General features: G+C 44.9%; 2 protein-coding genes across 2 annotated transcripts in view; both read left to right on the forward strand.

Annotated features, from left to right (window-relative positions):
* Positions 1–14,422, forward strand: part of lrp2b (low density lipoprotein receptor-related protein 2b) — a 127,644-nt gene extending 113,222 nt beyond the window's left edge. Inside the window, exons 74-83 of the mRNA XM_071391154.1 lie at positions 31–150; positions 468–555; positions 11,081–11,145; positions 11,354–11,480; positions 11,789–11,855; positions 12,034–12,171; positions 12,692–12,793; positions 13,072–13,137; positions 13,389–13,445; positions 13,718–14,422. Of these exons, the coding sequence (XP_071247255.1) occupies positions 31–150; positions 468–555; positions 11,081–11,145; positions 11,354–11,480; positions 11,789–11,855; positions 12,034–12,171; positions 12,692–12,793; positions 13,072–13,137; positions 13,389–13,445; positions 13,718–13,759 (872 nt within the window). The 3' untranslated portion in view covers positions 13,760–14,422. The remainder of the gene's footprint in view (positions 1–30; positions 151–467; positions 556–11,080; positions 11,146–11,353; positions 11,481–11,788; positions 11,856–12,033; positions 12,172–12,691; positions 12,794–13,071; positions 13,138–13,388; positions 13,446–13,717) is intronic.
* A 1,704-nt stretch (positions 14,423–16,126) lies between these two features.
* Positions 16,127–24,546, forward strand: part of mpp3b (MAGUK p55 scaffold protein 3b) — a 43,211-nt gene continuing 34,791 nt past the window's right edge. The window contains exon 1 of the mRNA XM_071390990.1: positions 16,127–16,395. The gene's annotated coding sequence lies outside the window, so the exon portion shown is untranslated. The remainder of the gene's footprint in view (positions 16,396–24,546) is intronic.

Raw genomic sequence — 24,546 nt, forward strand, 5'->3', positions numbered from 1 at the left:
TAAGTGACATTGTTTACTTGTGTCTGTCAGTGAAAAACCCTTGCAAAGGGATCTGTAGTCACTTGTGTCTGCTCAGACCTGGAGGCTACACCTGCGCCTGCCCTGAGGGAACCAGCTTTGTCTCTGGCAGCAACACAGACTGTGATGCAGGTACCATAGCCTCCTCCATCTTGGACTGATGACCCTGCCTTGTATCATAAATGTCAATTATTTGTATCTTGTTCCTCTTGGTTTGACTGTTGTGGTTAGCCACATTAGGTTTCTAATAAATTTTGTGTGCCACAACAAAATTGGAATAGCTGTAGGTGGGTCAAAAATACATGTTTTTGAGAGACACCGTTCCAAACTTTAGTATTGGGCAGAGACAGGATATGATGTAATACCTTAAACAGGAAGTAACACTTTGAAGGAAATTGTGCTGACTAGTGTTGACCATGTATTAACCTTTGAACTCTGACCTCTGTCAGGATTTGACCCCCCACCCACCATGCCCCCTCCATGTCAGTGTATAAATGGCGGAACATGCTACTTTGATGACAACAAGGCCATGTGCATGTAAGTTGGCTGTTACATTAACTTGTCCTATTAGTGCCATTTTTAAGTGTCCACGGGTCCTAAAAAGTATTAAAGTCTTAAATGAATTTATCTGATTTAAAAGCCTTAATAAGTCCTAAAATGTCTTCAATTCAGTCTTCAAACGTCTTAACAAATGTGACGGAGAGGACTAGAGTGTTTCCTTTAGATTGTGCCGCTGCTAAGGATCCGGCCCTTTTTTTCAAATTTTCGCCTAAAATGACATAGCCAAATCTAACTAGCTGTAGCTTAGGACCTGAAACAAGGATATGCATATTCTTGATACCATTTCAAAGGAAACACTTTGACGTTTTTGGAAATGTGAAATTAATGTAGTACAATATAACACATTAGATTTGGTAAAAGATAATATAAAAGAAAAAACAATGCGTTTTTTTTGTATTTTTTTTGTACCATCATCTTTGAAATGCAAGGGAAAGGCCATAATGTATTATTCCAGCCCAGGCGCAATTTAGATTTTGGCCACTAGATGGCAGCAGTGTATGTGCAAAGTTTTAGACTGATACAATGAACCATTGTATTTCTGTTAAAAATGTTGTATCAAGACTGCCCAAATGTGCCTAATTGGTTTATTAATAACTTTTCAAGTTCATAACTGTGCACTCTCCTCAAACAATATCATGATATTCTTTCACTGTAATAGCTACTGTAAATTGGACAGTGCAGTTAGATTAACAAGAATTTAAGCTTTCTGCCAATATCAGATATGTCTATGTCCTGGGAAATGTTCTTGTTACTTACAACCTCATGCTAATCGCATTAGCCTACGTTAGCTCAACCGTCCCGTGGGGGACCCACCGATCCTGTAGAGGATGTATTAATTGTTGCCACCACGGCAAAAAAATTAACAAAATTGAACATCAAATAATACTCGAGGCACACTTTCAAGATGTAGAAGAGCTATTCAACCACGTCTGTGCGTGCACGTCAGGTGCGTGTGCCAGTGCGAGTCGGTCCGTTGCCAGAGAAGAGAGATGAGAGCAAGGTAGCCTAATAATTTATGCCTATACAATTTGACAGACAACACGAACATTGCCCTCTTATCGAAGCAAATTTGCTTACATCTGTAATTTCGATGATTAGGCTACACAAGTTCCTGCAGATGTTTTGGCTCTAAAACCATTATTTGGTCAACAATAATGTGCTTTATTAATGAATCTGCTTCCTGCAATGAAAGTATGTATCTGCCCTGTCCCTGTATTGTCCTGGCTCTCACTTCCGCTCACCTATTTAAACATGGAGTGAAAGGAGAGATGCATTGTGATAAGTGCAAACATACTGACAGTTGAGCCACATTTCAAAATGTAATTGTGTGAAAGACAGTTTTTTTCAATAACTACAGATACTGTTGTTAAAAAAGAGAGTCTCTTTATGTGAGTATAACAATTATTTCTCAACTGCCAATACAAAGGAAATAACACCACTTTACAAACAGAGTATGTCATTGAGAGCAGGTAGCTGGCTAGTGGTGGCTATTCAGCAGCCTGATGGTCTGGGGGTAGAATCTATTGGCCAGCCTGTTAGTTTGATCCATGATGCTCCTGTACTGCCCGCATCTGAGTGATGGAAGCTGGGAGAACAGGCCGTTGTTCGGGTGGCTGGGGTCCCTGATAAACTTCTTGGCCTTCCTGCGACACCTGGTCTGGAAGGTGTCTTGGAGAGCAGGCAGTGTGCAACCAATGGTGCATTCAGCTGAGCGTACCACCCTCTGTAGAGCCTTGCGGTCAGCGGCGGTGGAGTCGTTGTACCAGACTGTGATGCAGTCCGACAGTATGCTTTTGATGTGAGGGCCTTCTGGGACAGGCCGAATTTCTTCAGCCTCCTGAGGTTAGAGTGGCTGTCGTTCCTTCTTCACCACAGTGTTAGTGTGGTCTGACCATTTCAGCTCCTTGGAGATGTGTACACTGAGGAACTTGAAGTTTTTGACAGTCTTCACAGCGGCCCCATTGATGAGGATGGGGGCGTGCCCAGCCTGGTTCCTCCGGAAGTCCACAATCGGCTCCTTTGTTTTGCTGACGTTAAGTTTTTTTTTACCTGGCACCACACCGTCAGTGCCTACCTCCTCCCTGTAGGCCATCTCACCGTTGTTGGTAATCAGGCCTACTACTGTTGTGTCGTCAGCACTCTTGATGATGGAGTTGGAACTGTGTGAGGCCATGCAGTCGTGGGTATACAGGGAGTACTGGAGGGGAAACATGACATACCCTTGTGGGACCCCCATGTGGAGGAGGTAATTTTGCCTACCTTCATCATTTGGTGGGCGGCCCGTCAGGAAGTCCAGGACTCAGTTGCATAGGGAGGAGTTCAGTCCCAGGGCTGTGCGCTTTGTGGTGAGCTTAGAGGGAACAATGGTTTTGAAGGCCGAGTTGTAGTCGATAAAAAGCATCCTCACATACAGTACCAGTCAAAAGTTTGGACACATCTACTCATTCAAGGGTTTTTCTTTATTTTTACTATGTTCTACATTGCAGTGAAGACATCAAAACTATTAAATAACACATATAGAATCATGTAGTGTTAATCATATTTTAGATTCTTCAAAGTAGCCACCCTTTGCCTTGATGGATCTATTGTGGCGGTAAGCAAATTGAAGTGGGTTTAGGGTGTCAGGTAACTAGCCTCTCAAAGCACTTCATGATGACAGAAGTGAGTGCTACGGGACGATAGTCATTTAGTTCAGTTACATTTGCTTTCTTGGGTACAGGAACAATGCTGGGTATCTTGAAGCAAGTGGGGACAGCAGACTGGGATAGGGAGAGATTGAATATGTTTGTAAACACTACAGCCAGTTGGTCTGCGCCTGCTCTGAGGAAGCGGCTAGGGATGTCGTCTGGGCCGGCAGCCTTGCAAGGGGTAACACGCTTAATTGTCTTACTCACGTCAGCCACGGAGAAAGAGAGCCCACAGTCCTTGGGAGCGGGCCACGTCGGTGGCACTGTTATCCTCAAAACGGGCGAAGAAGGTGTTTAGCTCGTCTGGGAGCAAGACGTCGGTGTCTGTGACGTGGCTGGTTTTCCCTTTGTAATCCGTGATTGTCTGTAAACCCTACCACATATGTCTTGTGTCTGAGCCGTTGAATTGCAACTCCACTTTGTCTCTGTACTGGCGTTTTGCTTTGTTTGATTGCCTAACGGAGGGAATAACTACACTGTTTGTATTCAACCATATTCCCAGTCACCTTGCCATGGTTAAATGCGGTGGTTCGCACCCTGAGTTTTGCGTGAATGCTGCCATCTATCCACGGTTTCTGGTTTGGGTAGATTTTAGTAGACACCGTGGGAACAACATCCCCTATACACTTCCTGATGAACTCAGTCACCGTGTCCGGGTAAACGTCAATGTTATTCTCTGAGGCTACCCGGAACATATCCCAGTCCGCGTGATCAAAACAACCTTGAAGCATGGATTCTGATTGGTCAGACCAGCGTTGAATAGACCTTAGCACGGGTACTTCCTGTTTGAGTTTCTGCCTATAGGAAGGGAGGAGCAAAATGGAGTTGTGATCTGATTTGCCGAAGGGAGGGTGGGGGAGGGCCTTGTTGGTGTCTCGAAAAGGCGAGAAGCAGTGATCTAATGTTTTTCCTAAGCGAGTACTACAGTCAATATGTTGACAGAACTTCGGTAGCGTTTTCCTCATATTTGCTTTGTTAAAATCCCCAGCTACAATAAATCAGGATATGTGATTTCCAGTTTGCATAAAGTCCAGTGTAGTTCCTTGAGGGACGACGTGGTATCGGCTTGAGGGGGAACATACACGGCTGGGACTGTAACTGAAGGGAATTCTCTTGGGAGGTAATACAGTCAGCATTTTATTGTGAGATATTCTAACTCGGGTGAACAAATGGACTTGAGTTTCTGTATGTTATCACAATCACACCATGAGTAGTTCATGAAACATACACCCCCACCTTTCTTCTTCCCGGAGAGTTCTTTATTCCTGTCTGTATGATGAACTGAGAACCGAGCTGGCTGTATGGACGGGGACAGTATATCCCGAGAGAGACATGATTCCGTGAAACAGACTGTTACAGTCCCTGATGTCTCTCTGGAAGGAGATCCTCGCCCTGAGCTCGTCTACTTTGTTGTCCAAGACTGAACATTAGCGAGTAATATACTTGTAAGCGGTGGATGGTGTGCACACTTGAGTCGGACGAGAAGTCTACTCCAAATACCTCTTCTCCGCCGGCGGCATCTTGGAGCAGCCTCTGGGATAAGTTCAATTGCCCTGGGGGGCTACGAACGAAGGATCCAATTCGGGAAAGTCGTATTCCTGGTCGTAATACTCTTGAGTTACCGCCCTCTGTAATCCAAAAGTTATTTCCGGCTGTATGTAATAACAGAAAAAACATTCTGGGCTAATAATGTAAGAAATAACACACAAAAAAACAAAACACTGCAGAGTTGCTTAGGAGCTAGAAGCAGAGCTGCCATGTCTGTCGGCGCCATCAACAGCTAACTGGTCTGCACATGCTCTGAGGGCACGGCTAGGGATGCCATATGGGCCGGCAGCCTTGTGAGGGTTAACACGCTTGAATAACTTGCATACGTCCTCCGTGAAGACCGTAAGCACATAGTCCTTGTTGTCAAGGGCTCTACTCAACAGCTCAGAGTCGTTTTGCTCAAAGCGTGAGAAAAAGGTGTATAGCTCATCTGGTAGGGCGGCGTTGGTGGTAATCCGTGATCGTTAGAAGCCCGTCTCATGCACCTCGTATCCTCCACTTTGTCCCTATACTCATCATCTTGATCGATCTGCGTAGGTCGTATTTGTACTGTTTAATCATACAATTGCCCCCGGTCAATATGCACAAAAAAACTTACGAATCAAAATATCCATCATGCATTCCATTAACATTTTAGATTAAACTTGTTTCATGTCTTACTTGTGTGGTAAACCGTGGGGTGTTGGGTTGAGCGTGCAGAGATTGACACAGAGACAGGGAGGCTTTAGTCCGAAAAACAACTTTACTTAAGACAGAAAATAAATATATCAAATAAATAACTTAGGTTTTGCTCGGTCTTCCTTCTCTCTCTTAACTGGTGTCCGTCTCTCTCCCGCGGTGTGCCATCGTGCTGCTTTTACTTAGCCTCCACGGCTGGTTGGCACTGGATAGGGCGTACGCATTGCCGTGCTGGGCCCCCGACCTGTGGATGACAGAGAAAGAGAATCGCTGTAAGGACAGGAACCAGCGGGTGACAGTCATTCGTGGGGCATGGTCAGTAATCAGGGTGAACTTCCTCCCGAGTAGGTAATACTTGAGGGTGTCGAGGGCCTAATTCACGGCGAGGCACTCCTTCTCAACAATTTAATATTTCTTCTCCCTCGGGAGGAGCTTCCTGCTGACATACATGATGAGGTGCTCCTCGCCTTCCTGCTCTTGGGACAAAATGGCCCCTACCCCGGTGTCAGATGCGTCTGTCTGGACCAGGAGGTTTCTTGAGAAGTCCGGGGTGACGAGTACCGGGTGCGAACATAGCTCATCCTTCAGGGCCTGGAACGCCACCTCTGTGTCCTCCGTCCATCGCACCGTCTGGGGTAGTCGTGCCTTTGTTAAATCTGTGAGGGGAGAAGCTATTGCAGCAAAGTTAGGTACAAATCTACTGTAGTAGCCTGCTAACCCCAGGAACGACTTTACATGCCTCTTGGTTCGGGAGACCGGCCATCCCCTAATGGCAGTGATTTTTTTTTCTTCTTGGGGTTTCACATTTCCCCTCCCGATCTGATATCCCAGGTACTCCACTTCGGCGTAGCCCAGCTTGCACTTGTGGGGGTTTGCGTTCAGACCTGCATCCCTTAGTGCATCAACCACGGCCTGTAACTTACACAGATGTGACTCCCAATTGTCACTGTGCACAATTATGTCATCCAGATAAGCCACTGCATACTCACTGTGCGGCCGCAGGACTCGGTCCATGAGTCGCTGAAATGTCGCTGGTGCCCTGTGGAGCCCGAAAGGCAGAACCCGATAGTGGTATAGCCCCCCCGGGGTGGAGAAGGCAGTCTTCTCCCGGGAGGCCGCTGCCAGTGGCACCTGCCAGTACCCCTTCGTCAGGTACAAGGTGCTGACGTATCTCGCCATCCCCAAGCGGTCGATTAGTTCGTCCACCCGGGGCATGGGGTAAGCATCAAACCTACTGACCTCGTTCAGGCCCCGTAAGTCATTACAGGAGCAGACTGTTCCGTCCGGTTTCAGAACCAGCACTATGGGGCTAGACCACTCACTGTGTGACTCCTCCAGTACCCCCATTTCTAACATTGTTGTCACTTCCCGCTGGACCGCCACCCTCCGGGCTTCTGGTATCCGGTATGGCCATTTACGCACTTTTTCTCCCGGAAGGGTGTGGATCTGATGTTCCACGAGGTCCATGCACCCCGGCACCTCGGAGAACACGGCTGTATTCCGCTGGACCAACTCTGAGCTCCTGTCGTTGGGTCGGGCTGAGATCTTCCCCCATTGCCACTTCGACCGAGGGCCTGCTGTGGCCGGGTCCACATTACGCGCGTGTGCCATTTCTTCAGCAAATTCCCATGGTAAAGCTGGAGGGGTTTTCTCTGCCCCGGTTGGCAGACCTTATAGTTGATGTCGCCTACACGCTCAACGATGTCGTAGGGCCCATGCTACGTAGCCAGGTATTTACTCTCCGTGGTAGGGATCAACACCAAGACCTTCTCACCGGGTTGGAACTCTCGTGGTTGACCCCCAGTTGTAGACACGCTCCTGGGCACGTTGCGCCTGGGCAATGTGCTCTCTCACCACTGGCCGAATCGCCATCATCCTCTCCCTCATCTCCTCCACATGTTCTACTACGCTGCGAAGTGGGGTCGGCTGTTCTTCCCAGACCTCCTTGGCTAGATCCAGCAGCACGCGGGGCCGACGGCCATACCGGAGCTCAAAGGGGGAGAACCCCGTGGATGCTTGGGGTACCTGGCGCACTGAAAACATCAGGTGGGGCAGCAGCTGGTCCCAGTTCCTCCCATCTCTCTCGATGACCTTCTTCAGCATCTGTTTCAGGGTCTTATTGAAGTGTTCCACCAGCCCGTCGGTTTGTGGATGGTACACACTGGTCCTCACCTGTTTGATTCGTAACAGATTGCAGACATCCTTCATCACACGAGACATGAACGCGGTGCCCTGGTCCGTCAGGATTTCCCGCGGAATACCCAACCGGCTAAATAAATGGAAGAGCTCCCATGCGATACCTTTTGCTGCCGTCGTGCATAGCGGGATTGCCTCAGGATACCCGGGTGGCGTAATCCATGATTACCAGGATGTATTGGTGTCCCCTCGTGGTCTTCACCAATGGACCCACCAGATCCATTGCCAACCGGTCAAATGGTAGTCCTATAATGGGCAAGGGAACCAAAGGGTTATGATACTGCACCCTCGGAGCTGTGATCTGGCACTCCGTTCAATTACGGCAATAGTCCTCCACGGCGCGCTTGACTCCGGACCAGTGGAACCAGTTCCCGATCCGCTCCCTGGTTTTCTCCAACCCAGGTGTGCCCCAAGAAGGTGGGTGTGGGCAAGCTGCAACACAGTCCTCACATACTGGCTGGGTATGAGTAGCAAGTCTTTTATCTCTCCATTATGCTTTACCACCTGATACAATAAATTATGCTTGATTGCGAAGTGGGGGTAGCGCCAATCACTTACCCCAGGTAACAGTACGCCATCTACCGCAATCACCTGGCCCCTAGCGTTCTGGAGATATGGGTCTTCTAATTGGGCCGTCCCGAACTGACCCATGAGGGTTCCCGTGTCGGGAGGTCCGTCTAGGGCCTCCACCTCCGAGCCTGAGGTCTTCCTTGCATGGTGGCTCGCTTGCCAGAGCGGGGTCGTCTCCCTCCTCCGGGTCCAACTCGGGCCCAGTGGCCACCTCTTGTGGCGGGGTTGGGTTGCACAGGCCACCGTCTTTTTTCCTTCCTACCTCCCGTGCTTGCCTCCCCAGGTCCCTCCTCCACAGTGCCTGGAAGAGAAGGCAGTCTCGACCGAGGAGAATGGACACGGGTAGGTTAGGAACAGCTCCCACCCACATCTGACACTCCCCCTTTGGGGTGGTTATCCTCACGGGCACCGTTGAGTACCTCTTCGTGTCCCCGTGTACACAGGACACTGTCACCTCCTCGTCCCCCGGTTCATCCTTCCCCTCTCGGGTGAGCCACTGCGAGTGGGCCAGGGTCACCATGCTGCCGGAGTCCAGCAGAGTGCTGGTGTCTGCCATCGATTCGTACCGGGACCATCGGAGAGGCCGTCTGGTGTGCGCCCAACAGGAGGTGACGTAACTCGCCATCCGGGCTATCCCAGAGCTGGGGGGTGCGGAGGGCATGGCCTCCTCCCGGCCGGGACAGCTCCATGCGAGGTGCCCCGGCTGACCGCACTCATAGCAGCGTCTCTGATCGGTGTCCAGCAGCCGCCGGCGTCGTCAATTTGGGTCACCCTCCCGCTTCACAGCCTCGGCTGGTTCCGACCGGGCCCCCTTCAGCTCCTCGCCTCTCTTTATGTTGGTTGGCCCCCTCGCCGCGTCTCCTCTATCCACTCAGGCCTCTCAGAAGGTCCTGGGTGTTCTGGTGAATATCCACCGCTGTCAGCAATTCCTCCAGGCTCTGGGGGTTCTGCATGCTCACCGTCTTCTTCATCTCGTAGGGCAGGGCCTGAAGGTATTTATCCAGGACGCGTTTGTCGAGCATCGGGAGGGACAGTACTTCCGTCAGTAGCCAGCCCGTGGTCAGCCGCACCAGGTCGCTCATCTGCGCACGGGGGGACAGGGTGGGGTCAAAGGCCCAGTCGTGGACCAGTTGTGCACAGCGTGCGAGATTGAACCCATAACGGGTTAGTATCTCCCGTTTGAGTCCCTCATAATTCGCAGCCTGGTCAGTGTTCAAATCAAAGTAGGCCTTCTGGGCCTTCCCAGAGAGGTAGGGTGCCAACAGGCTGGCCCACTGGGGCTTGGGCCATCTTTCCTGCTATGCCGTCCTCTCGAAGGTGCACAGATACGACTCCACGTCATCTTCCTCCCTTAACTGAACCAAGAACTGATTTGGGCCAGACGCCTGAGCCCTCCCAACCTTCAACTGGGCTACCTCCGCTACCAGTCTGCGGTTTTGTTGGTGCTGCTCCTCCAGCGCTTGCTCCTGGAGAGCCTGTTGCTTCTGCTGGCTGAGGATGAACTGAGCCACCCGCTCCTCCATGGTAATCTCCGCACACTCGATCCCACGGCACCCAAATCTATTGAGTTGCCCGCATTCTCCACCATATGTGGTAAACTGTGGGGTGCTGGGTTGAGCGTGCAGAGATTGACACAGAGACAGGGAGGCTTTAGTCCGAAAAACAACTTTACTTAAGACAGAAAATAAATATATCAAAGAAATAACTTAGGTTTTGCTTGGTCTTCCTTCTCTCTCTTAACTGGTGTCCGTCTCTCTCCCTTCTCTCCCCGCGGTGTGCCATCGTGCTCCTTTTATTTAGCCTCCACGGCTGGTTGGCACTTTCCTCTAATTACCTCCACTTAGCTGTCCGTGACGGGGTGCCCAGCTCCCGTATTCCCAGCAGAGGGAGCCAACGTCGCCTCACGTACCTCCCCTCTATTACTATCCCCCGGGGTAGACCTCCTGGGATACCACACTTGGCACTGGAAAAACTCTGTCTAGAGCTACCTTACTTCAAAGTATAGCCATTTGATACCTGATTCACTGAACAAGGGAATTATTTTATTAGACTTTTTGGTTGTAGGCTAATGTTCTAATGGTATAGCATAATACCTCCAAGAGAGCTACTGGTTGTGTAGACTTTTGTTCCACCCTCAACTCTAACACACCTACTGCTCAACAGGACCTTGTTAAGCTGACTCAGGTGTGTTTGAGCAGTGCTGGATCAAAAGCCTGCACACCCAGTGGCTTGGATTTCCAGATGGAGAGTTGACCACGTGTTTTATACAGTAACATAGCTGTATATTTGACTTTAAGGCATTTTCACACATGGTTTCGTTATGATATTGAGCATCATTATACTAAACTGATATTGGTATCGAAGCCAAAATTCTGAACACTTAGGCCTAGAGTTTGTGATTTAGCTAATGATTTGCCCATTGGGGTAGCCTAAACAAATACAGATGGGCAACCCCATGCTTCAGCCATCTATATCCTAGCTACTATGCTACTACATCCGTTAGGCTACAGGAGAATGCGCATTGCTAAAATAGCACACCTGCCTGATAATATTATGAGCCATGTACCGTAGGTTATAGCCTTTGGTGAAATTCAAACATAAAAGTACTACTTTTTGCCAACGTGGAGTGGAATATTAGCAGGTGTGTGGCGCTTGCAAACCTCAAAATTGCTATTGATTTGCATTCCAAGTGGCATTAAAAAGTCTTAAATTCAACAAATAACCTGAACATAACGAGTGACTTTGTCCTTATTATGGATGGCGTACGAGCCCTGCCGGTGTTACCTCTCTCTGTATAACATTGGTTAAATTTTTTTCCTCAGATGTCCTCCAGAATGGCGGGGAGACTTTTGCGAGATAAATATATTTGGGGTGGTCGCGTCTTCAGGTACATGCTACAGTATATCCACGATCCATCGTTATTTTGTTCATACATATTTCTTTCCATACCACAAGATCTCAATGTCTTTCCGTCTCCCCTTTGTCTCTATCTTTATCCATTTCACCTCACATCCTTCTCTCCTTTCTCTTTCACCCTCTCTCATTCTCTCCTCTCCCTCACCCAAACCCCCTCTCCTTCCCTCCCTCCCTCCCAGTGGGTATAGCCATCGGGGTGACTGTACTGATAGTACTTCTCCTTGGGGGTCTGGTCTTTGCTGCCCAGAGGAAGGCCAGTGTCATGGAGACAATAAGCCACATCATGCCAAGTATGCCTAGCTTCAGGTGAGCCACAGTTCCACAGGTACTGCCACACTATATCTTGTCCACTAGCCCACTAGATTCTAAATGGATGCTAATGCTAAAGCTAGCCTCCCATCTCATTAGATTCTAAATCTAAAGGGATGCTAATGCTGAAGCTAGCCCAACAACCCATTCGATTCTAAATCTAAAGAGATGCTAATGCTAAAGCTAGCCCAACAACCCATTCGAGTCTAAAGGGATGTTAATGCTAAAGCTAAGTTTCCTCATATTACAGAGCTAATATCTGTATCCTAATCCATACCAAATGTACTTGTATTGGATATTTTCAGGGGTGCCCCAAATCAAAGCTCTGACCCATCTGAGGAGGGGAATGACCCGGGCCCAAGCATCACAGCGGTTTGTCTGATCATGATTTCTTAATAATCCATAAAACAAAAACATTAAAGTATTTCAATCAGTATTTTCCAGCACACAGACGCCTACAGTACTGTGGTTAGCTTATGTTCATGCAAGGGGTCTCTTTACATAGTCTTACGGTCTATGTCTCATCTTTGTCTCATCAATGTCTCATCAGGAGCCCTGTACTGCTGTTCCTATGGAGGAGTCAGGGGGGAAGAGTTTTGAGAACCCCGCCTATGCAGCTGAGGGGGTTGAGAGACCTGCCCCTAACGGTATCGCTACTGCCACCCTTGTGCCCAATGGGACAGCAATGGTCAATACACCAAATATACTTTATTAGCTAATATATGTACTATGTAACCTTTTATTTAACTAGGCAAGTCAGTTATGAACAAATTCTTATTTACAATGACGGCCTACCCCAGCCAAACCCGGACGATGCTGGGCCAATTGTGAGCCGCCCAATCACGGCCGGATGTGATACAGCCTGGAATCGAACTAGGGATGCAGTGCCTTAGACCGTTGCGCCACTTGGGAGCCCTATAATGTACTGTATTCTGTTAAATCATCCCAATGTGGATTTCAGCAGTTCTATGATTTTTGTTTTACTAAGACAACAGTGGCGGGTCACATCCAATCAGCTTGTGGGCCAGATTGAAGACCCTTGTTTTGGAGTTTCAATTGAGAGCTAGTTAAAAAGTGTATTATTATTGTTTTGAGGGACACGCACTGGGCAGTATGCCAATGTCATTCAGACATGAGGAAGACCACCCTGTCGACTGTATCTTGAGTGTAGTTCTGAACTGTTCTTTACGTTGTCCTTGGTTCTATAGGAGAACATTGAGAACCCGTTGTATGCTGAGGTTCGTGTGGTAGCTGAGCCTGACCCTGAGCCCGACGCTAGCGCCACACCTGCTAATACTGTATCAGTCGAGGTAGGCACCATTTGAAAAAAACACATTAAGGAGCTAGTTATAGTTCACATCTAAAATAAAAGCTGGTCAGCTTGTTTTCATTTTCATGGGATAGTTCACTTTTTAAAGTTTTTGCTGACTTTTGACATAGGGTGAATTATCCCTTTAAATGTGGTCTTAACTCAAACAGACTGACACGTTTTGATTTTGAGGTGAACTCTCCCTTTAAAATATCAGACAATAGAGTAAGATCTTTACAGTTCAGGCTTTTATACCTTTTTTTCTGGCTGCCATTTTAGGGGGCCTTTGAGAATCCAGATGCGGAACTGACTCCCGAGGAACCAGTCGCCGACGAGTCACTAAAGGTATCCATGGAGATGATAAAGGACAATTAGACATGGCTACGACTCTGTACTTTGTGAAAATTATATATGATGATGAGTACTCTCATGTTTTAATTGTAGTGTACAGCGCTCTCTGTGTATACCGTACTATGAAAATACTGTAAGTGTTATGCGTACTTGAATATGGTCATATGATGTCTATGTTTGAGATATAAGTTCATGTTAATTTACCTGAATGCCAATAATTGTTTCTTTCACACCACCCTCTTCAGTTCGAACCCATTCCTGATGACAATGCCGACGACAGTTTCATAAACCCAATGTTCTCGGTGAGTGTTCAAGAAATAAGTGTGCAATCCATCTCTGCATTCTACAGTAGAATGTGTGTTTTATTGTTTTCGTATGCGCTTCGGTGTATTGATGTCATCTTTATGCATAATGGCAGTGTAATATAAGTTGTAGACCTAGGTAGAATACTTAATAATACTTTCTAGTTTCAAATAAACTCCAAGCTACATCAAGCACACCTCAAAACACTTTCAAATCTTTAACCACACCAGATCAAATACTGTCTGTCTTCATTCTAATGCTCTTTCGACAGGATCCCACTTACCCATCCACCCCAGCAGACTCCTTCATTTGACCTCAACACCAGGCAAATCAGTGGACAAAACAACAGGACTAAACACTGGACTAAACATACCTCCCCCACCTCTCCCTGGTTGGAAAATGGGTTATTAAAGCTAACCTACTGTCATTTTTCCCCCTCAATATATTTCATGATGTGCGCAATGATGTGATTTAGTGGATTATTATTGGGTAAGCATTAGACTAATTTCTCTGTAGGAGCTGATCCCTCGTCAGTGTTGTGGATTACTTATAATTTAAAAGGTAAGATTTGAATGGAGAAAGCTGATCCGAGAGCAGCGCTGCCTTTCTTTTGATCCCATCGATATGGACATATTCTCCAACGCAACACCGAGTGAACATTAACTCTACGTGGTGTTCTGGAAACGCATGTTACACCTTCAGCCGTTGTAAGAACAATGCATCATTAAAACACTCACGAGTTCCATCGCTGTTGGGAAACTGGGCCCAGAGCAGTTGAAGGAAGTGATGCGATAGTGGGTGAACGGTAGAACGGATGTTTCTAGAATGATGTGCCTTAGTTATAAGTATATAAGATTACAATCTGTGATTAATTATATTTGATTGACTCTCGTCATACAGCGAAACAGACTGTTGATGTATATGATGTTGTAAATTATCTTGTTTGATACTGTATGATTAAACCGTTTGTTGTCGAGTTTCAAAAGTGTTCTTGGAGATGAACCTTGGCAATCAGGCCTTCGATATCTTCATCCTAGCTATTGTGAGTAGGGCCCTGTGTATTGCTTAATAATGTCACATGACCTGAATTTTAAACTTTATTTAAAGCTTTTTCATCAAACTGTCCCCTTTTTTTTATGTCAGATGGTCCAGCACCATCCTCAGACAGTTTCTTTCATTTTTGGTATAATTCTCATTTCTAGAAAAGGCTTTAAAAATCCAGGTCATGTGACATGATTAACCAAAACACAGGGCCCTAATTATGAGATCAATAAAAGTGTAATAATCTGACCAAAAATGTATTGTTTGGATGAAGGACAATATGGATGGTAATTATGTTAGTATTAACAATAAGACATTGGCCACCACACCACAATACAGTAGGCTATATATACTCTCTCCCTCTCTCCTTCCCCTCTCTCATTCTCTGCATCCCTTTTTTGTGTTTGTGTCTGTCCACTCCACACATATTTGCCAAGCAATCAGCATAGAGACTCGCACTGGTATCATCTGAGTAGGATGACCCTGATTCCCATGTAGTGTTTGCTGTGACCCACTGAACTTGGCTGCTGTGCTCCCTGCTCAGCCATAAAAGCCTACAGCCCTACACTAACCACATAGCCACGCCTTAATAATTACTGATGGGGGAACAAAAGCAATGACTACAGCACTTTGCAACTCCCTTCCTTTCCTCTTCTCACCTCTCCTCCCCGGTCCTCCTCTACCTTTCCCTCCTCTCATCCTGCCATCATAAATGTCTTATCACGTCAAGGTTTCCCCTTTGACTGAGCGGACTGTAACTACACTCCAAAAGGGTTCTTCGACTGTCCCCATAGGAGAACCCTTTTTGGTTCCAAGTAGAACCCTATTTGGTTCCAGGTAGAACCCTCTGTGGAAAGGGTTCTACCTGGAACCTCCAAAAATTATACCTGGAACCAAAAGGGTTCTACCTGGAACCACAAAGGGTTCTTCAAAGGGTTCTCCTATGAGTGTAGGGCACTAAAAGAGAGAGAGGGAGTAGATGGAGGACAGAGTGGTTGGTTAAGGGATGAGTGGATTGATGGTGCGGTGATGGAAGAGTGGAGGGATGGGGGGCAGAAAAGGAGTGAAGTAGGGGGACTGGTAAATTTAGAACCAAAAAGGTGCTATCTAGAACCTAAAGGGGGTTTTAGGCTGTCCCCATAGGAGAACCCTTTGAAGAACCCTTTTTCATTTCCAGGTAGAACCCTTTGGGGTTCCATGTAGAACCCTTTCCAGAGGGTTCTACCTGGAACCAAAAAGGTTCTCCCTATAGGGATAGCCAAAGAACCCTTTTGGAACCCATTTTTCTAAGTGTGTCATTTAGCAGACACTCTTATCCAGATCGATTTACAGGAGCAATTAGGGTTAAGTGCCTTGCTCAAGGGCACATCGACAGATTTTTCACCTAGCCTGCTTGGGATTCGAACCAGCGGCCTTTCAGCTACTGACCCAACGCTCTTAACCGCTAGGCAACCTGCCACCCCATAATGATTCATAGGCATGTTTTAGTTCTACTACCCCCACATGTCAAATCTGCTTATCAGCTCAAGCATGTCACAATCAGCAGCATTGGTGAAGCAGTTAGAGAAAGAGAGAGAGGCAAGGGGTGGACCACAGATCCTGCATCCATGTGAGAGAGAGAGAGAGAGAGGAACGGCGTGAGTGATATAATGAAGATAGACAGAGAGGGGGATGGAGGGAGGAGACTGAGCGAGAGATAGAAAGGGAGGACCAGAGAAGTGCAGTGCTGCACGCGTGTCTGTGTGAGGAGGAGGAGAGAGTGATACAGCTAGCAGGGAAGCTAATGGCAGGTTTACACAGGAATCAAGACAGCGCTAGGCACCAACCCAAAGGAGTAAAAGGGAGGGATTGCCAATGCACACACGCCCACACAGATACACACCACAGACAGAGCAGAGTATGAATAAGGTAAGGATCTTATTCTGTTTCATTTATAGTTATTCTGGCAGACGTTGTCTCAGCAGGAGGGAAGGATTCAGCAATGAAAGAGACTGAGGGATACAACGTGTGTGCCCATTTATGTGAAAGCTGCAGGGATGCTCAGCCTTGTGTGTGTTCTTGTGGAACCTGCTAGGATTCTCCAAATGCTAGATTTGACAAAAACAAGTGTAGTGGGTTTATAGATTGCCATATGTAATCTTTTAAATCCAATCAATTTAGTTTGCTATAGCTGCTTTGTGTTTGATTTGGAATTAGAGGTAGCATTGGAACTGCCATGGAACTGTAGGTTGAATGATACATTTAGTATGTCTTTGTGTTCTGTGGGGGGGGTGTACATGTTGATAAGCGTGTGCTGTGTTAATGCAAAGTCAACTTCTCAGACTAATTATATCCGTTTATACAAATTGCATTTGAATTGCAAAGATGAGCATGTATTATGAAACATCAGTAGTGGAATAGCAAGGACACACATTGCATTCTTACCTTGCATGACCGCCCCTGCTCTCTTTGGCCTGGAATGATTCAATACATGACCTTAGAGTGATCTGGTCATCTCACGGTATTTCTTTTTTTAAATACTACAGCATATTTTTAAACCACTTGCCATAAGCCATCACATTGCTTACACCAACTCGTTGCTTTTGAGACACTTTAACGGACAGAGGAAAGAGGTTTGTTTGCAGACCAGGCAGTCAACCATTACCTAAGGATAACAGGTGAGGCCATGGGCTGTGTCACGCACCAACACACACACACACACACACACACACACACACACTGGGTAGACGGGCAGATGGTGCCAGGTCTGTGTTTTGAGTGACCTTGCCTTCCCCCTCTCTGGCATCACCCACAACAACAGATAAATCATCCACTCTTCATCCGACTCTACAGGCAGACAAACAGGTGGTGAGGGAGAGAAAAAGGGATGGCGAGAGAGAAGAAAGAGAGGAGAGTGCATGTGTGTTTGTGCGTGACACCACCCTTGGCATTGACAGAGAGATGGGGAATGGAGAAAGATGGAGGAGAGAGAGAGGGAGAGGTCAACAACAAGGGGTCAAAATCTGCTGAATGAAGACCGTGCTATCATATGATACTGTGACCTTAGATAGCATAGCTGAGGGGGTTCACCATCTGTCATAGAGACAGGCACTATGAAAGGCTATTGTATGTCTACGCAACGTAATGATGAGTAACCTTGCCTGAAGACTTGTGTAGGAGCTAATACTTATAGGCTTTGTCTCAATAGGCTGATGTGGTCCTGAGACGCAAGACCTTAACTACAGGAGTGAGCTATAACAGATTTGAAGAAAATATCTTAACGATCTCTTTCAAATCTGTTCACACTGCTTATCATTTAGGTCTCTCAAGTTTAAACCGACAACGATTTTGGCTTTTAACACTGTTGCAACCATGTCCATTAGCCCGACGCTTAGGGACTTGGCTAAAAGTACAGACCTCTTTGTCTAATGCTTAGTCTTCTGGACCAGATGATAATCCTCTCACCACCCTCACTACAAAACTACTGCATGCAGCAATATAGTACAGTGTGCATGTAACAGAGTACCATGCCACAGATGGTACTAACAGATTGTAGTCCCACTACTATTCTACATACCACTCTGTATTAGAAAGTACTACCAAAGGCATTCCTCTTGTCCCGGACCATATAGCCAGTAAGAAATGTTATGCTGTTCAGTGGCAGGCAGACAAATGTCAGTGGGAGAAGGCTGTCCACTCTAAGCTCTCCTCCACTGCTTGTTATCCGAGTCCTGGAGAGGGGAGGGATAGAGGAATGTAGGGGATGGACAGAGAAGATGGCGAGGGAGAGAAAGAAGGTAGGGGGGAAGGGCAGAGAGGATGGTAGGGAGTAAGAGAGAGGGAAAGATGTGGACATGAAAGAAGGGTAAGAGGGAGAGGGGTAGGGAGGAGATGTAGGGAGAAAGAAAGAAGAGGGATGGGGAGGATGAAGGAGGGATAGGAGGGAGGGAGGGATAGAAAGATGGGTTGGGAGGTAACGAAGAGGAATGGAGAGGGCGAAGTGAGGAGAGAGAAGGGATCCAGCTTTTGTCAAATTAATATCAAAAGTAGAATTTTTAGCATTTTAGCTAACCCTTTCCTGACCTTATCCTAATTCTCATAACATACATTCATTTTCCTATCCTGCTGCGTAAATTCTAACCTGCTACGAAAAGTCAAATCTGACGTTATTTTGACAAAAGCTGGATCCCTTCTAGCCATGACCGAGTAAGAGGGGGCCTGAGAGGGAGACAATCTGTAGAAATTACTGATGAGAAGATTTTCTGAGCAGAGAGGTCAGGGCGTCATGGCCTGGTTTATTCAGATAGAAGTGGACTGTCTAGATTGGAATAGACATGGCTTTTTGTTGAAGTGTATATAACCATATAACGAACTGCAAAAATCTCTGAAGCTGGAAACTTACCTCCCTCACTAGCTTTAAGCACCAGCTCACAGATCACTGCAGCTCATCTGTAAATAGCCCATCCAATCTACCTCATCCCCATACTGTATTTATTTATGTATTTATCTTGCTCCTTTGCATTGCAGTATCTCTACTTGCACATTCATCTTCTGCACATCCTACCATTCCAGTGTTTAATTGCTATATTGTAATTACTTCGCCACCATGGCATATTTATTGCCTTACCTCTCTTATCCTACCTCATTTGCACATGCTGGATATAGATTTTGTTTGTTTGTTTATTCCATGTGTAACTCTGTGTTGTATGTATCGAACTACTTTGCTTTATCTTGGCCAGGTCGCAGTTGCAAATGAGAACTTGTTCTCAACTAGCCTACCTGGTTAATTAAATAAAGGTGAAATAAAATAAAAATCCCTGAAGACTTCTTCCTAAGGCAACCATGACCATTTTTATTATACTCTCTAGCTTGTCATTGGTAGGCACAGAGTGATTTGTTACCTCTTCTAGGAATAGAAGTATCAAATCAAAGTCTATTGGTCGCGTACACCAGTGGCGGTCGGTTCCGTTTATGATGAGGGAGGATGATATTTTCTTTCATGAGCATGACCTTATTTCTACTACAGCATGTTGGATGACTGTCATTCATACTCCATTCACCCAGTTCAAAGTAACATCGCTAGGTTTAGGCTACTACATGATACTCTAATTTTCCCTATACCCATCATGAGGATGCTACAACCTAGCCTATGAATTAAAGTTTACAATGTAGGTGCAGAGGTCGAGAGAAAAATTTGAGATGACAGTAACACATGGACAGACAGTGACACATTCAATACCGCCTTGCACACTCTTGCCTGCATCTAGTTTATCTAGGGTGTAATGATTAGTCCAACAGTTGCAAACAAGAATTTCTATTGGACAAATTCTGGTATTTTTGTCCCCGTTTAAGAAACTTTTTTCAACAGAATCGGTGGAATGTATACACCCTTGATCACGCATAAACACAGTTCACTTTCATAGCAGCCACGTTGTATTCATTCTAGCCTCTATGCACTCTCCTCAATTGTCCCTTAATTTGTGGACTTCAATGAACAACACATCAGCTATATGTGACCAGGTGAAAAAACCTTTCCAAGCCAAACCATGTCATAACCGCTACACACAGCCTACATCGTTGTCCCCATATTAGCTCAAGTAACGTCCTAGTCAACATAGCTAATGGAACAAATGCGCTAGTAAACCCACTACAATCATGCAGTAACGTTAGTGTATAGTCAGTAAGCAGTTACACTGGCGGGCCCCAGTGGCAATAAATTAATAAAACCTAAAGCTTACCTTAACTTGACTTGGAAGAGTTCCAGTGTTATGTTGGATAGTCATAGCCAGCAGCAAGATAAAAGAGAACAAATCTCCAGGGAATGATGGCATTATTAGTGAATTCTATAAATATTTTCAGGAGGATATTATTGAATTTATATTTAATGTTTTTAAGGAGGCAATTGATTTAGGGGTCCTGCCTGTTTCTATGACACAAGGCCTCATTTCTGTAATACCCAAACCAAACAAAGATTCTATGATGCTAGAAAATTGGAGACCAATCACATTAATGAACAATGATGAAAAGCTACTTGCATCCATCTTTGCAGAAAGACTTAAAAAAAGGTCTTGACCAAATCATTGATGGTACCCAGTCTGGTTTTATGAAGGGCAGACATGTATGTAATAATATTCGACTAGTATTGGACTTGATAGACTACAATGAGCACATTATGGAAGATAGCTTTATTTTATTTGTAGTCTTTTACAAGGCATTTGATACAGTTGAGAAAAAGAACAATTTGAGACTGATTTTGACGGGTTTTGGTCAATATTTTCAAGGTGTAATTAAGACACTTTACAATAATAGTAAGCTCTGTTAAATTATCCCATGGTACTTCACAGAGATTCGACATTAGATGTGGAATTAAACAAGGATGCCTAATTTCTCCTTTCTTATTTTTATTGGTCACACAAGTTATGGCACATCATATAAATAAGGATAGTTTAGGGGTATTCAGATACAAGACAAAGAGATAAAAATGTTCACAATTGGCTGACGACACCACCATTTTTTTGAAAGATCATAATGAAGTCAGGAAACCTATTGAGTGTATTAATGCCTTCTCACATGTATCAGGTTTATCTCTGAATATTAGGAAATGTGAATTATTTGCGTTGAAAAGATGTGACTTAAACTCAGTATGTAATATCCCTGTAAAAGATGTGATCACATATCTTGGTATTAAAGTTAGCAAAGATCAGAAAGAAAGGGCCAACTTAAGTTTCTCTCCTATTGTAGAGAAAATTGGAAAGAGATTTAACTTCTGGTTATTAAGAGATCTTTCTTTATCTGGACGTGTACTTTTATCAAAATCTGAAGGTCTGTCCATATTAGTTTATACCTCCCTTGCCTTGGATGTTCCTCAGTCAGTAACTAAAACGGTTGATACTAAATTATTTAACTTCATATGGAGGAATAAACCTCATTATTTAAGAAAAGCAGTAATATGAAGTACCCAAAGTGAGGGAGTGTTGAATGCTCTGGATTTTAAAACTATAAAACTTTAAAACTATAAAAAATATAATATTTAAGATTAAATGGATACAAAACTATTTAAGAAATAAGGATTGCATTTTGAATATCATCCCTAATTTAATATTCCAACAGATTGGTGGTCTAGAATTCTTACTAAAATGCAACTTTGATATGGGTAAAATCCCTATTAAGCTTGCAAACTTTCATTAACAAGTACTTCTAACTTGGAACTTCATGTACAAACATTTTTCACCACATATGTATACAATCTGGAATAATAAAGACAATTATTGAATAATGATGGACAACTATATGATTATCCCGCATTTATGAGAACACACATTGTTACATTCACTCCTGAGGAGTATCAAATTGTTGTTAGAGCTGTCCCTAAAGGTGCTATTCTTCTTTTAGGAGAATATAACACTACTCCACGTGCAACTATTGAGGAATTTGTAGCCTCAATACAATTAGAAGGAATTTACATTTTAAACTATAAATGTAATAACATGTATATAAGGAAACTATGTCAATATGTTACTATTCCCTCTGCTAACATTTACTGGAATGCGGCCCAAGGACAAGTGAACAGGAACAAAGTTTCGTTGTTGTCTGGTAAATATTGTATATCTAGTAAGGTGAAAAAAGTATCATACAAACTCATTCATAGAATCTACCCTGTAAAGAACTTTTATTATACACAGACTTAAAATAGCTATTGATAACAAATGTGTATTTTGTGGTTGTGACCCAGAAACTCTTGACCATTTATTTTGGGACTGCTCTTATGTCAGAAGATTTTGGAGTGAGTTAGAAGATTTTATTTAAAAGAAACGACTATTAATTTTAATTTGAGAGACTCTGATGTTACGTTTTTGATCCAAATGATATGGACCCTGATTTAACTTTCATTGTTAATTTGTTTATCTTTCATGGAAGATTCTGTATCCATAAAATGAAGTTGTAACGCTCGTCTTCCACCTCGTCTGAGGATGAGCAAGGATCGGACCAAAATGCAGCGTGGTTTGAATACATACTTTTAATAATATCAACGAAGACGAAAAACACTTGATAAACTACAAAACAACAAAACGACGTGAACAGACCTGAACATGAGAACATAAAACATGAACGCTCGAACAGGAACAAACGAACGAACGAAACGAAACGAAACAGTACCGTGTGGTGAACAAACACAGACACAGCAACAATCACCCACAAACAAACAGTGAGAACAGCCTACCTTAATATGGTTCTCAATCAGAGGAAACGTAAAACACCTGCCCCTGATTGAGAACCATATCAGGCTAGTTGAATGAACCCAACATAGTGAACCCAAACACATAACATAGAATGCCCACCCAGCTCACGTCCTGACCAACTAAACAAGACTAAACAAAGGAAATAAGGTCAGGAACGTGACAGAAGTGGGCAGAGAACAAACCCCTCTTCACATTATTTAAGACATCATTTCAAAATAATATTTAAATGCTCAGTAAATGTAAAAACAAAAAAGCAATACGCACCATAAAAGTATAACAAATTGAAAATGAATCTTGATATGTAATACCCCTGTTAGGTTTATGTACTCTTGTTTGTATATTTCAGTTTTTTGTATTTGTTGTGTTCATAATAAAAATAAAAATACACTGCTCAAAAAAATAAAGGGAACACTAAAATAACACATCCTAGATCTGAATGAATGAAATATTATTAAAAACTTTTTTCTTTACATAGTTGAATGTGCTGACAACAAAATCACACAAAAATTATCAATGGAAATCAAATTTATCAACCCATGGAGGTCTAGATTTGGAGTCACACTCAAATTAAAGTGGAAAACCACACTACAGGCTGATCCAACATTGATGTAATGTCCTTAAAACAAGTCAAAATGAGGCTCAGTAGTGTGTGTGGCCTCCACGTGCCTGTATGACCTCCCTACAACGCCTGGGCATGCTCCTGATGAGGTGGCGGATGGTCTCCTGAGGGATCTCCTCCCAGACCTGGACTAAAGCATCCGCCAACTCCTAGACAGTCTGTGGTGCAACGTGGCGTTGGTGGATGGAGCGAGACATGATGTCCCAGATGTGCTCAATTGGATTCAGGTCTGGGGAACGGGCGGGCCAGTCCATAGCATCAATGTCTTCCTCTTGCAGGAACTGCTGACACACTCCAGCCACATGAGGTCTAGCATTGTCTTGCATTAGGAGGAACCCAGGGCCAACCGCACCAGCATATGGTCTCACAAGGGGTCTGAGGATCTCATCTCGGTACCTAATGGCAGTCAGGCTACCTCTGGCGAGCACATGGAGGGCTGTGCGGCCCCACAAAGAAATGTCACCCCACACCATGACTGACCCACCGCCAAACCGGTCATGCTGGAGGATGTTGCAGGCAGCAGAACGTTCTCCACGGCGTCTCCAGACTGTCACGTCTGTCACATGTGCTCAGTGTGAACCTGCTTTCATCTGTGAAGAGCACAGGGCACCAGTGGCGAATTTGCCAATCTTGGTGTTCTCTGGCAAATGCCAAACGTCCTGCACGGTGTTGGGCTGTAAGCACAACCCCCACCTGTGGACGTCGGGCCCTCATACCACCCTCATGGAGTCTGTTTCTGACCGTTTGAGCAGACACATGCACATTTGTGGCCTGCTGGAGGTCATTTTTCAGGGCTTTGGCAGTGCTCCTCCTTGCACAAAGGCGGAGGTAGCGGTCCTGCTGCTGGGTTGTTGCCCTCCTACGGCCTCCTCCACGTCTCCTGATGTACTGGCCTGTCTCCTGGTATTATGTGTATATGTGTATATGTGTATATGTATATATGTATATATGTATATATATATATATATATATATATATACACATAATACCCCAAAATGACAAAGAGAAAACAGGTTTTAGAAAATTTTGCAAACATATTAAAAATAAAAAAGATATCTTAATTACATAAGTAATCAGACCCTTTGTTATGAGACTTGAAATTTAGCTCAGATGCATCCTGTTTCCATTGGCCATCTTTGAGATGTTTCTACAACTTGATCAGAGTCCACCTGTGGTACATTCAATTGATTGGACATGATTTGGAAAGGCACACTGTCAAGT

Source organism: Salvelinus alpinus, chromosome 3 (genome assembly GCF_045679555.1).
Source record: "Salvelinus alpinus chromosome 3, SLU_Salpinus.1, whole genome shotgun sequence".
Classification (NCBI taxonomy): domain Eukaryota; kingdom Metazoa; phylum Chordata; class Actinopteri; order Salmoniformes; family Salmonidae; genus Salvelinus; species Salvelinus alpinus.